This window comes from Leptosomus discolor, chromosome 14 (assembly GCF_034619465.1).
Source record: "Leptosomus discolor isolate bLepDis1 chromosome 14, bLepDis1.hap2, whole genome shotgun sequence".
NCBI lineage: Eukaryota > Metazoa > Chordata > Aves > Leptosomiformes > Leptosomidae > Leptosomus > Leptosomus discolor.
Genome location: NC_141404.1, coordinates 12,732,263 through 12,745,496, shown reverse-complemented (window position 1 = coordinate 12,745,496; position 13,234 = coordinate 12,732,263). Strand labels below are relative to the sequence as shown.

Here is a 13,234-nt window from a genome sequence, read left to right as displayed (position 1 = left end):
TTGGAGCAGCTGAGGGACAGATGAATGTGCCCCCATGAATTTAAAACAGGCTTCTGTGTCTTTGGTGTAAGTTGCAAAACAGTGATGCAAATCTGCAGTGCTGAATTCTCTTCTGTGTCTTGCAGTGTCTGTGTTTCGCCTCTTACCTTTGCATCTATCCCGAGGAAGCTTTCGGAGGCAGGTTTTTGCAAGCTGCAAGCTGAAGCACGGCCGTCATGCTGCATTAGCTTCTCTGCTACGAATGAGAATGTTAAACAAACCGGGAGTTTGTAAATTTTCACTCTTATCTGGATCAAGCCTCCCTGAAAGTTGAGATCTCTCTAGGTTTTTTTATTTTTCCAGGAGTTTCCCCTAAGAAACATAATCTTGTTAGCTCACAGAAACAATGCATCCTTCTGTGTTCACAGTAGGCTACTGCTGCTGAATGACTGTTGTCGTTCTTAGTAACTAATTTTGCTTGTCAGAAATAATCACTCAGTACAGAATTTTAAGAGCTGCTGTTTTATAAAAAAATACATCCAGGTTCACAGTGTGCATTTAAAACATACACATAACTTTGTTTCATGTGCTCCATAAACTGCACTGAGCTTCCTCTTTGAAAATAATTTTTCTTGCTAAAAGAATGTGACATTGCCAATGCACATGTTTACGAAATGCAAAATTACTACAAAAATATATGCAAATGTGTTTGCAAATATATCTGCAAAATTAATGTATTGAATTAATGTATTCAGTTCAGAATAGCAGTTTTGTACAGTCATCTGTAACGATGGCCTTCTCCGGCTCAGACAGTTGCTGTTAGAGGGAAGATATTTAGGGACGACTTTTATGAATCTGTCTTTTGGGAAAAGTCTCACTTCTTTGAGGTCTAAGGTAGCTGGCATTTACTGACAAATTTAATGCAAACATTGCCCTTCACATCGCCTTTACAGTCTGAGAGCTGAAATCGGCGGATGTATTTTGCCTAGATTTTGAAGAACATGGAACTGAATGCTGTCGCTCCAGAGCAGCAGTGGTAATGGAGTGTGGCTTTGCTGTGGTTTTGACACGTGTACAAGAGCTAATTTCTGCTGCCTTGCAAACTGCGCTGCTGCTGCTGCTTGCAGTGCTAGAACAAGCTAGGCTGGTGGGAATTGATCAAGAGGTAAAGTATGGAGGCAAAATTCAATTGGTTATGATGATAACAAAATAACATGTGCTTAGACACGTATACCAATCACATCATCTAGTCTCCTGTGAGAATTTGTGTGTGTAATGGAGTTGGAAAAGAAGTTGATTTTAGTTTTACTCACATGTGAGATTACATTATTTGTTCTGACTCTGGACTAGAAAATGGTAAAACATTTTATGTAACAACTGTCAAGGAAAATTAGGGCTAAGCTACTTTATTTTTAAACCTCTTGCAGTAATTTTTTTCCACAAGCATTTCAGAAAGCCAGTACCATTTCCATATATCCTTTTGAGCCTTTTATGAATACTGTATTTTAACCATTAAAGGACTTAAGAGAAACAGTACATGTAGGTAAAAGATAAAATAACATTCTGTGAGCAAAACCATAGGAGTGGTTCACCTAGGGAAGGAAGCGTAGGTACCGCTGAAGGGAAACCTGGACACTGGTGGGTACAGCCATGTAGCGTGACTGAAAGGTGTGTTTGATTTGTAAGTGAAGAGGCGGGGAAGGGGAAGGCAGGTTAGTCAATTTGTAGCAAAACACCCATGGGAGATGACTTGAAGGGGTTGAGAAGAACGCAGCGAGCCTTGGTGGGTCGTTTTAGCCTTCTGACATAGGTACGTTTGCACTGCTCCATTTGTTAGTTCCTGCAACGTTATGTTCATGTAGCCCCTTAACAGGCTCCTGGAGACTTTTAAAAAGCAATACTTTGCAGAGCAAACTTAAGGAGGGAATTGTAGATTGCAGAAGGACAAACCAGATAAATGGCTCTGAGCAGAGGACACCAATCAAGGTGGTTAATCATTGTGAGAGTTGCTGGGCTGTTTCACCCTTTAACAGCTTTTTTTCCACAGTGGTAGTCTCCCTGACTTAGACTTGGATTTGTTTTTTGCTAGAGGATGGTCATGAGATAAGAAATTTATGGTATTGGGATATTTCTTTGTGCGTTGATTATGCAAATTTAGAACTAAACTAAAGAAAGAAGCCGAGAGTGAAAAAATAATGAATTAATTAAATTCATCTTATCTTAAAAGTGAAGTTACTCTATTCTGAAAAAAATTAACTAGTTCCCTCTACACTTCTGAGCCAAAACATTACAAAGCTGATCTAGCTTTTTCCATCGTGCGCACAAATGTTGTGCAAGTGTTTGCTCACCTTGGCAGATTTCAAAATGCCTTGAATTTTAAATTGAACTCAGCTCAAACAAAGTGAAACCAAGTGCTGTGTCAATGATGTGGGAAGGCACAGGGAGTTTTCTTTGTACCTGAGTAATAGGTCCGTGAATTAATAGATCTCTGTAGGCAAGGAGTTTTTTGTTTTATTTTGCTAGTTTTGAAAAAGCTCAAGCATGAAGAAAAGCAAATGATACCTTGCCTAAAGACTATAGAGATTAAACTTCTGATACATTAGTGTTGGGTAAGAGATACTTCTTATCATGGTACAAATAGATCAACTGCTTCCGTGCATCTAGTCATCGGCATCTGTTTGCATATTTTATGGTTGGCATAGAAATGATGCAAGCAGTAAGCTGTGATCTCTTTCTGCTGGAAGATCAGCTCCGTTCTTAGACCTTATTTGTTAAATAGAGTTCTTTCGAGGTTGAGGTTGGAAGGGACCTCTGGAGGTCGTCTGGTCCAACCCTCCGCTCAAGCAGCATCTCCTAAAGCAGGCTGTTCAGGCCCATGTCCAGTTGGGTTTTGAATATCTCCAAGCATGGTGACTCCACACCTTCTCTGGGCGGCCTGTCCAGGGGTTTTCTGTGTTTAGATGGAACTTACTGTAATTTGTTTGTGCCCATTGCCTCTTACCCAGTCACTGGATGCCACTGAGAAGACCCTAGCTCGCTCTTTATTCCCTCCCATTAGGTGTTTATTACACATTGATGAGATGCAACCTGAGCCTTCTTCAGGCTGCGCAATCCCAGCTCTCACAGTCTCTCTTCAGAGAGATGTGATTAATTGGTAGAAACTGTTTTTTCAGATGACTGATTTTCTTTTATTTCCTAATGCTTGTCCTGCTGTCTTTTTGTATTGGGTGAGGCTTAGCTCATAAACTTAGGTTGAATCGAAATAACAGGCTTGAGAGACTGGAAACATTTTTTTAAAACGTTCAACGTAGTCCACATACGTAGAAGAAGCAGAGAAGAAGAGCAAGGGAAAATAGGTATTGATCTTTACCCCCTGGCCCCAGTAAAGCTGGGAGATACAGATTTAGCCTAGAAGTCATTTGCCTCAACAAGACCTAGCATCAGATTTGGGTCTCGGTCCTGAGACTGCTCTGAATGTCAGCATTAATCCATCAAAGCATGCTTTCAGTTTCTTTGGATTGAAATTAGTGAAAGGGGAAGCTGAAATGAATGGCACAGTAATAGAGGCTGCATCCATAGCGACATGAATAAGTGTTAGCTTTTCTTTTTTCCAGAACATCAGCCAGAAAGAAGTCTCTCGAGATTGAATCTTTTTGAGTAAAGAAAAGATAAAATGGCGTCAATGTTGCTTAGTCGACAGCTGACCTGTTGCCTGCAGCAAAACTCCAGACTGCTTCTATTTGGTAAGTGGGTTTTTGTATTTTTGTGGTTTGTATTTGGTCCACTCTAGTGGACAAAATTGCAGTTTGTCCAGTGGTGTTGAATCTTTCAAAACTTGAAGAATATGATGTTCTGTGTCGTAGATAATGATGCGGTTGTAGTGCAGAAGTGGCCCACAAAGGTGCTGTGGGTTTTTTTTATTCTGCAAACAAGAACTCATTTAGTTAATAATTTGCGCTGTAAACATGCTAACTGAAACAAAGCTCTTCAGCCTTTGGAACTCTGCTCTTACTTTCTGATACTACATGGTGCAGAGATGAAACACTCATCCATCGCAGTCGGCCGTTTCTTTGGGTTTGTGTATGTAGCATGGCCCTGCCCATCTTCCCTGGGAAGAGGCTTTGTGGGTCTGACATGAAGAGGTGGCTCTCACTGGGGATGTGTGTTTCTGCCTGGAGCTAGCTCTAGTGTGAAATAAAAACCTACCACGTGGCATCAAACTGCTTTCTCCTAAGTGTATGACAGCAAGTTCTTGCTTGGCCCTGGCTTGTAATTAGCATGTGTATGTGTGTATTAAACCTCCAGTCTCTGTGAAACAGATATAAAAACTAAATTTCCATTGGCTTTGTTGGACAAAGCAGTGTAGAGTCGAAGTTCTACACTGTTTTGTGTGCTGTTATGCTGAATACAGTATGGCCGAATGGCTTTTTTTGTGACTGGGTAAATATTAATGCTTTTGCTCTCCTCCAGCCCTTCTCCTGCGGTGCCACTGTGCTGCTTCTGCCACTGCCAGGCAAACACAGAACCCTTCCATTTGCTCAGAAACTTAAACTTGATTGATTTCCTTTTAAATAATACACTTTGGGGAGCAACTGACCTTTGGCTAAAGAACACAAAGTCTGGTCTTGTAACTATTGGAAAAGTATTAGGTCAGTGTTTCAGGATGCGCTGCTATTTATGGGAGTGACGCACTGATTATCTGTGCTGTGCAAGAGCAGTGATTGTTTGGTCGATAGTGGACAATGGAAAGTGCTTGCAGCAACCAGACCTTTGTTAGTTGTCAGGCCTTTGAGCTAATCTGTCGTCTTACTATTACTTGATACTCCCTGTCCTGTCCCTCCCAGCGTCTTGCACACTTCTATGCTGCTTCCCAACCACAAAGACAAATATATTGCGGTTGTGCAAGATACTTGGGGTCACTGGAGGGCAGATGCACTAACTCACTCTTCCTTTCTCACCATTGCAATGAGGGGGTGTAGATCTTCAATAAGAAAGGAAAGCAACTCCAAGCCTCGTTAATCCACCCTTGCTTTCAGGAAACTTGTAAGTGGAAAAGCCTGCTAAAATGCTGAAACAAAGAATAGAGGTTGTATAACAGACCTGTGGCCTTCAGGACTGAATGCTTTGTGTGTGTGTCCAGAGATTAGAAAAGATGGAGCAAGAGGAGAACCCCTCACCAGAAGGAACTGTATCCTGGCAGTTTTTTAGTCTGCAACATTCCTGGCTGACAGAAATAGGCAGGAGGCTCTGACGCTTGTACCAAAAATCAGAGCTTCAGGCCATTTTTCTGGTGAGCCCCAGCTAAGGCTGCAGTGCCGCTGGTCTGTGCTGCTTTTCGGGAAGTGCTGAGGGCGACATCCAGGAGCTCTCTGCTCCAGAGTGCTCTCTTCAAGGTATTTTTGAACACTCAAGTTCAAAGCTTTACAGGCTGGAAAAGAGGCTTGTACATTACTCCCACAAAAATCCTGCGGTGCCGTTTGGTCTGCTAATTTTTTTTTCTGTGGGCACTGAAATGACAGGGTTTGCAAAGGGGGAGTGGAGGTGGAGAGAAGAGAATAGATTGCCTCTTGGTAGAAGTCTCTATGTCTTTAGGCTGTCATGTTTCAGTTACAAGTGTGTATTAAATGCAATAATCCTCTTCAGCTTGAATCTATGATAAATTTACAGAAAGAGATTTTTTGATCTTTGATTATATTTGATTTTTAAAGCAAATGTGGGAGTTAGCATTGTGCTGCTCCTGAGCGTGAAATAAACTGGTTACTGACAAAAAAGGGGCCTGTGGAAAGGAAGGATGTTGGCAAGTTTGCATTCACTGCAGCAAAGAATTACATGCACATTCGCAGTTGTAAAACATGTGGGAGGAAAGGTAACTAAGCTCTGTGTTAATCAAAATATTTCTAGGAACCTTTCCTCTAGTTGTGCGTGGGGGATATTGTTCTAATTAAGGTGGATTTCAAGCCCTCAATCTTTTAAGGAATACGGGACAAGATGTAAGCATCTGGTTGGAGAATCTTTTTTACTTTACCATTGCTTGTAGTGTTCTCATTAGTAACGCAGTGCTAGCCTGTGGCAAGCTAACTAGAAAGGGAAAATGAAAATCATTTAAGTTGATCAAAATGCAAAAACTAGGTAAAACGTATGGAAGGAACATGAAACTTATATCGTCCCCAAAAACGTGAAGCCTGTCAGTATTTGGAGTCCTTGCACTTTCCTTAAAAATAAGACTAATTCAGGTGTGGTTTTATTTTCATTACGTATTCGATCTACTTGATAGTTTTGTCCTGAAGATAAAGTTCGCTAGAATTTGAAGAGTGGCAGAAGAGTGACAGTAGACTGAGTAGCTGGCCTAATCTTTTTCAACAGACCCCTGCGTAGTGCTGTCAGTATGGCAGCAGGCAGCCACCCCAGGAGAGGTGGCTGATGTTGGAGACATGACGACATACCTCAGCGTTACATCGTACCCGAACTGAGTCCTGCTGCTGCTGTCAGCCCAGTGTGCTGCAAGGTGGTCGTCACTGGTGGCGCTTTGCTTTGTGCCATCTCTGGTTTTATCGGCTGTGCCACTGCAGTAGGAACGCTGTTCCATTTCCATGCTTTGGAGGCAGATGAAGATGCAGTTGGTTGGTAGCTGGTAGGGTAGTACCTTGATTATGAGGACAGGCTGGGGCTCCAGGGGTCTAGGTTGTTCCCTACTGATTGCCCTAAGGGGTTGAATTCCTCTTTGAATCCTGAACTGGAAGGCATGCCAAGAGGTCAGTCTTCTGCCTTAAGGAAGCATCAATTTACATTAGTGCATCTCTGTGCCCTTCTAGGATGCTGACCTGTTCTTAAAGGGCCCCAGCAGTGCGGCTTCTGCAGCCTCCCCAGGCAGTCTGCTGTGTTGCTGAACTGACCTTATCTTTACAACTTTTTTCTAATATTTAACCTAAGTTTCAAAACAGGGAAAAAAAGTCAAATCCTTACTACTTGTCCTGCCCTCAAAAGACCTGGAAGCTGGAATGTTTATTTTTTCTTTGCAGCAGCCTTTTACATGTTTGAAACCTATTACCTCCTCCTCCCAGACCTCATACTTTTTTCTCAACTGGTCTAAATATGGCTTCAGTCTCTCCTCGTAAGTCCAGTTTTTCTCTTCCAGATTCTCTGCACTTTTATTGCAGTGCCCTAAACGGACTAACTCTGGTTGGGGCTGTACCTCACCTATCTCGGTCTGTCTCCTATCTCTCTGCAGAGGATAATCATGTTTTATGTCATGGGTGTGCTGCAGTAAAGTCTGAGAGATTTCATATTAATTATTGACTTGTCCCCATCACAGCTACCAGAAAGAGATTGGAAGGCCATAAGATGCAGTATGTCCTACTTTTGTATCCAGTATTAATCCTTGCTAAAACTCTTTACTTTTTTAATTCAGTTTGTACATTAGGAGCTTCCCTAGGAAATCAGAGAGAACAGCCTGGATATGTGTTAGGGATGTGTGGGCCAAGCAAGTATCAGTACCCTTTTCCGGATAGTAGAGAACATGGACATGAGGTCAGCTTCAGCTGATGCCCTGAGAACTGGCTGTTGATGACTCTGGAGTGCAGCCTCTCCCACTGGACTGAGGAACCTTTACTATTATGTCTGATCAAATGTTCCCACAAAAAGCTGAGATACATAAAAATGTTCATATAAAAACTTGTTGTTGGAAGGAGGCTCTACTACAAGGCGAAGTTTGGACTTCGGTCCTCGGTCGCTTGAGTGAATGTAAGGCCTTTGATGTTCCTATCTCATTTTCTTGTTCTTTCTGTGCCACAGAGGGCACAGAATGCTGGTGGTGTTGTCCCGCCTGGCCGTTCCTCGTGGCTGTTCATCTCTAGAGATGTCCTGATGAGCTCTCATAGCTGTTATTCTGGTCTGTTGTGCTTCAAATGAGGAGGGATGTTATGACTGATTCAGATCACAAGATCTACAAGGAAACCAGCAGTTGGTTGCTCCTGTGTCTCTGCTGAAGAGTTGATTTGAGATTGTACTGCAATGGGGAGGAGGAAACTGTTCTCACCCTTTCTTACGGGAGCTTCCACCTCTGTACAGCCTGTTTGGTTTCGGACTTTTTCTTTGTCTTTGGAGAATCCTGTTCCAATAAAATCCCCAGTGTGTATGTGAGAGTACTGAAATACAGACAATCTCATGTGGAAGAGCTTCTGATCTTACAGTGTAAGCACTCTGTAAATAGCAATCTCAGTTTTCACAATATTATGCAATAGCAATGTTCGTTTTCCAAACATCTCTAGCTAGCCTGGCCTTTTGCCATTCCATTTCAAGATCTGTTAGTAACAGATTCTACTTGCAACACCTAAAAGAGGACTTGAGGGAAATTGCAGTCCTCCTACTTTCGGCTGTCAGGGCCTCCATGCTCTAAAAATTCTGTCTGGAAGGTGGTTTGATAGACACTGTGGAGTGGAAGTTAAAAGCACGGAAGGGAGGTTGCCTTTCTGCGCTTGTACCGGGCAGCAGTGCTATGGCACATGTAATAGGCCTCCCTGGGGAGTGGGGAGCTTTCACTTCACTCTTTCACAGCAAAACACTTTCATTGGAGAGACCTGTGTGTCAGCATTTATTTTCACCTATCTTCTTTTCTTATTTTTAACTTGGGGCGGTTGCTTCCCTTAATTACACTGATGTAATTTCAGAGCCTTCACTGGAGATTCTCCCAGGTAACATCCAGTTATTGTACACTCAGGGACTGTGTTTCTATGGGTGTTATTTTTGGTCAAACGTATCAGAGGTTTAAGCACTCTCTCTCTAGCCCTGTGTTGAACCTAGCTTTTGTTAGCAGAGATCACTACTTAGCACAGAGACCTGCTAATAGTGGTGCCCTTTGTGGCTACCGACCTCACAAACTATTAGAAGGGTGTACTCGTGTTATGTTGCTCTAGCAGTGTGATGCTTTGTCAGAGATTGCTGGGTAGAACACCTGGTGAGCGAAGAGGGTAGCCCAGAGAAGAGCAGTTGGAAAATGAGCTTTTCTGTCTGCTAGCAAATTAGGACATCCTCTTAGATGAAAAGGAAGGATGTGATAATTTGCTGATGTTACTCAAGTGTTTAGAAAGACGTTGTGTGTTGCATAGAGCTTTGAGAAGTCTGCAAGAAGCAAGAAAAGTAGAATTTAATTTACTGTACCCACCCTCTTTAAATGGGCTGGGTAGAAAATTCTCTGCAAATCATTCATCTAACATGCTCTCTGATAATTAGGTTCATTAATAGAACATACATTTGTTTTTTTACTTTTGCCATGATGTGAAGGGACAGCTTTGTTTGCCAGGGAAAAGAGTGTACTGTTCTTGGTCATATTAGCTAAATGTAATTTGAGAGCTTTCCTAATGCTTCTTCAGAGGTGGACACTCTGCAGTAGCCCATTACCTCTACGCGCTTTTAAGATGAGAGCTGGGGTCATGTCATTTGGTGCTGTTCTTAAGTTAAGCTAATATAACACTAGAAACGCTTTGTCTATTGCAGTTTGATCATAGACCTCCACAGAAAGTCAGTGGATTGACTTGGTTCATTGGCTCAAGAGCATAACTTTAAATGAACATGTACGTACTGATTTACATACAAGTCATAGTGTAATATGAGTTTAAGAGCATTAACATAATATTATATTGTTTTTTGAAAAAATTATCTGTAAGGCTGTTTAGGCTAATAGTATGTTTTTGTTGAGCTTCCATCTTTTCTTTTGAATAAATTTTAAAATAAAAAAGCCACACAGCCATCAGGCTGTCTGCATGGCAGAGTTAGGGCAGTACAGGTACACCAGTATCCACAGTGACGGGTTATCTTGTGCATATGTTGTCAGTCCGTCAGTGATGAAGTCACAATAAGCGTACGCACTGTGATTTGTGGGAGAGTTTCAGCTCCTCCATTTGGGGCAATATAGGTCTCATTTGACCTTTGTGGCATTTTCTATACTCTAGATCTTTTATTACAAAGGTAATGCTGTTAGTTTATTGAAGGTCCATCCACCAAGGATTCTTAATCTTTGAAAATATTTTGCTTGAACTGAATAAGAATCTCAGTTTTTGTCTGTCCCATCTTTACTGTGTTTTGGAGAGGCAAAGTGCAGTGTTCAAAACCAAGACCTGACATGCAAACATCTAAAATTGGAGTGGCCTGAGCTATGGGGTGACTTGGGGGGTTTCTCTTGCAGGGTACATTGATATTAAAAAGTCAGACAGGAATAATTTGGGCTAAATTGTGAAGTACATTGAGTACCTTCAGGACAGAAATGCCAGCTGAGCAGAGCACCCTGCAGTTTACTGGGGGATGAAACACTGCAGTGACTGAGCTGATTTACTTGCATTTACTCGCATCATTAGGAGAATGGGATGCTGATACTGGAGGTGGGGGAAAGCAAGAGAGACAGAGCATGGCCTCTGGGCTGAAATCCTCCTCGAGGCAAAACAGAGCAGATATTGATGTGGCCATCAGGCACACAGTGTCCAAGTGCTTGGAAAAGCCTTTGCAGGAGAGCGAGCCGCCTCCCAGAGCTGGGCTCGATGTGCAGGGCCTTGGGCGCCTGGAAGCAAGAGGCACCACTTGTGCCCTGCAGTCCTTCAGGGCCCGGAGGACAAAGCGTTGCAGCGTATCCAGAGCAAGGGATGCCAAAAAGCTGGCGAGTCTCCGTGCAGGGGGTGGCCCTTTCACCAGGGCTCTGACGTCCGTGCCTTTTGAGAGCTGCCTGAGCTCTGAGTTTTCCTGGGAGGCTGTAACGGAACGGGCTGTCGGAAGGGGAGCAGTGCCGTGGCAGCACCTCTCTGTTCAGTGAACTCTGCAGTGTTGAGCCAAGCGGGAGTCCTTAGCTAGTGAGAGCTGCTGGGCTTCCTTCCATTTCGTTTTGACCAGCATTTGGACAGGTCCCTGAGCACTGAGGTAGCGTGAGGCTTTAAATGTCTTCAGCCATGTGGCATCAAGGCAGTTTGTTTTCTTGCTGTTAGGATGCTCGTGGATGAGGAGAGCTCTTTACATGTGAGTGCCGGTGACTTGCACCACCTCTGTGTGCCAGTACAAGTCACAGAGACCAAGCTCTTAGCAGGAGCCAGCCATTTAGACTGTCATTAAAATTTCTGATCAGAGTCTCAATTTACTTGAATAAGAGTAGGGGAAGAAAAAAAATAGTTGAAAGGGGGGAAACATGTTTTTGTGTTCTTGAGGTTTGAGTCGGGTTGTTTATTTTTAACCAACCCTGTGAACAAGTATGCATATCTGATGAGTACTGGAGTGGCCTATTTGGAATAAGTCTGTTGGCCTTGCTAGAAATTGTGTGAGTTTGTGCCGATCATTTATGATATACTCTCAACAAGGTAAAGGCTTCACTAAAAAATAAAAAGTTTGAGGATTAACTGCACTTTGGTTTTAGCTTTTGCTATCAAATGCTATGTTAGTATGTTGAGGTTTTGTTTTTTTGAGGGATTTGTTCTAGCCTGTATTCTTCATCCTCCACTTAAGAGGAAGAAAAAAGCAAACACTTTTCAAAATCCTTTGATCTGATAACACAGGGCATTTAAATTTCATTTATGGCAAGCTGTTCCTTCAAATTCAAACCATAGCATTTGCCTCAGCTAGGAGGTGGAATGACTCTTTGACAAGTGTAAGGTTCAATAAATCAGTATAGCTGCCATTTATACTGGCGTTATTAATGAGAGATACTCTGTGGGCTTCTGAAAACAAGAATATAAAATTAAATTTGTATCAGTGAATCAGCCTAGAAATCACTTGCTTGTAGAGCCTGATGACGTGTAGCATGCTTTAGGAGATAACAAGCAAATGAAGGGAAAGCTGTCACTTGTTTTGCTCATTTTTTAGATGGCTCTGGTTCACAGACTTACTGAAAATGATTGTGATTTGGATAAGCTGCTCCTGAAGCTATTGTTTAAAAGAGCAATGTCTCACAAATTGACCAACGTTACTGCTTTGATAAAAATGATCTTTAAATCAACTCTTCTTCTGGGAAGACTTGACCAATCCTTGCTGTATACGAAAACCTGTCTGTTGATAGACACGATCTGTGCCAGTGTGGATTAGTGCAGCACTGCACAGCAAAGTACTGTTTGGTTTTAATCGCTTATATGCGCCCTTAGCAATATCTAGTTCCACATACCTATGCAAAAGAGACTGTGGCATAAACAGTAGCAAAAAGATGATGATCCACAAAGCAGGGTGACTAGTTTTGGTCTGTGTTACACAGCGTGACTGATGGAAGCAACCTCTTCTTGACTTGTGGTGTCAAACAAGTTAGGACAACAGTAGAATACTCTCCAAATGAATTCCCTGTTGTACAGCTCTGTAAATATGTGTGTTTTCATAGGGGAGACTGTGCGCTTTGCAATATCCACAGCATAACTTTCTTAGAGAAGTAATTAATTTTGTGTTTAGTTTAGAATCCTCATCTGTTAAAATATTTCACAGATTGTCCTTTAGGGGTGTGGAACAGGAAGATGTCATCCACATCTTACAGGTGATGGCCAGAAAATCTTTGACTATTGGTCTCAGTTTCAGAGCCTGGCGGTCAGACATCTTGCATGTTTGCAGGAGTGGTTGTTAACAGAAGAGAAAATCTTTAATCTCTGTCCAAATAAGCACATTTTTATGAGAACTCAGTTAAAAAGAATAAGGAAAGCAGTGTGTCTGCATAAGCTGCTGCTCCAGACGGGAGGGCCCTGGGAGATGGCTGGAGGGGACACGGTGGCACAGGGTCTCTGGCAGCAGTGCATGAGGCAGGGATGGGGAGGAGGATGAGGAGGGCCATGCATGCGGGTTATGGTTCACCTGTCTTAAATTTGCAGCTGTCAAATGATTCCAAGTACGCTGCTGGATTCCCATGTCTGTGCTCTACTGCTCTGCTGACGACCGAAACGTCCTCTATATCCTGCGTCTGTCTCGGTGCTTTCCCCTTCATCGTACCAAATAGCACCCAGAGCCTGAGGGGAGGGAGAGAAGAGGACACCAGAGAAGGAGAAATGTTTGCTGCTGGTTTGCAGTGATCTCCATCGGGGAAGGAGCAGGGTGCAAAATAGGGCTAGTTTAGTCTCTTTTCCTGTTTTGGACTTCATACTGTGCCTACTAAATCTGCAGCTTTATTGCCTATGAATTGTGTAGCTTTTGATCTTTTATATGCAGTAGCTTTTTTTTCTCCCGCGGAGCGGTTGTCATGTGGTCTCCAATTTACATGAATGCTAAACAGAATGACACAAAATGAAGTGGCGTTGCTGTAACGAAACCTATT

At 42.6% G+C, this 13,234-nt stretch overlaps 1 protein-coding gene across 1 annotated transcript in view; it reads left to right on the top strand.

The window, feature by feature from the left end:
- Positions 1 to 3,652: 3,652 nt before the first annotated feature.
- The window catches only part of ABAT (4-aminobutyrate aminotransferase), a 31,452-nt gene continuing 21,870 nt past the window's right edge, over positions 3,653 to 13,234 (top strand). Inside the window, exon 1 of the mRNA XM_009949724.2 lies at positions 3,653 to 3,722. Coding sequence (XP_009948026.1) covers positions 3,653 to 3,722 — 70 coding nt within the window. The remainder of the gene's footprint in view (positions 3,723 to 13,234) is intronic.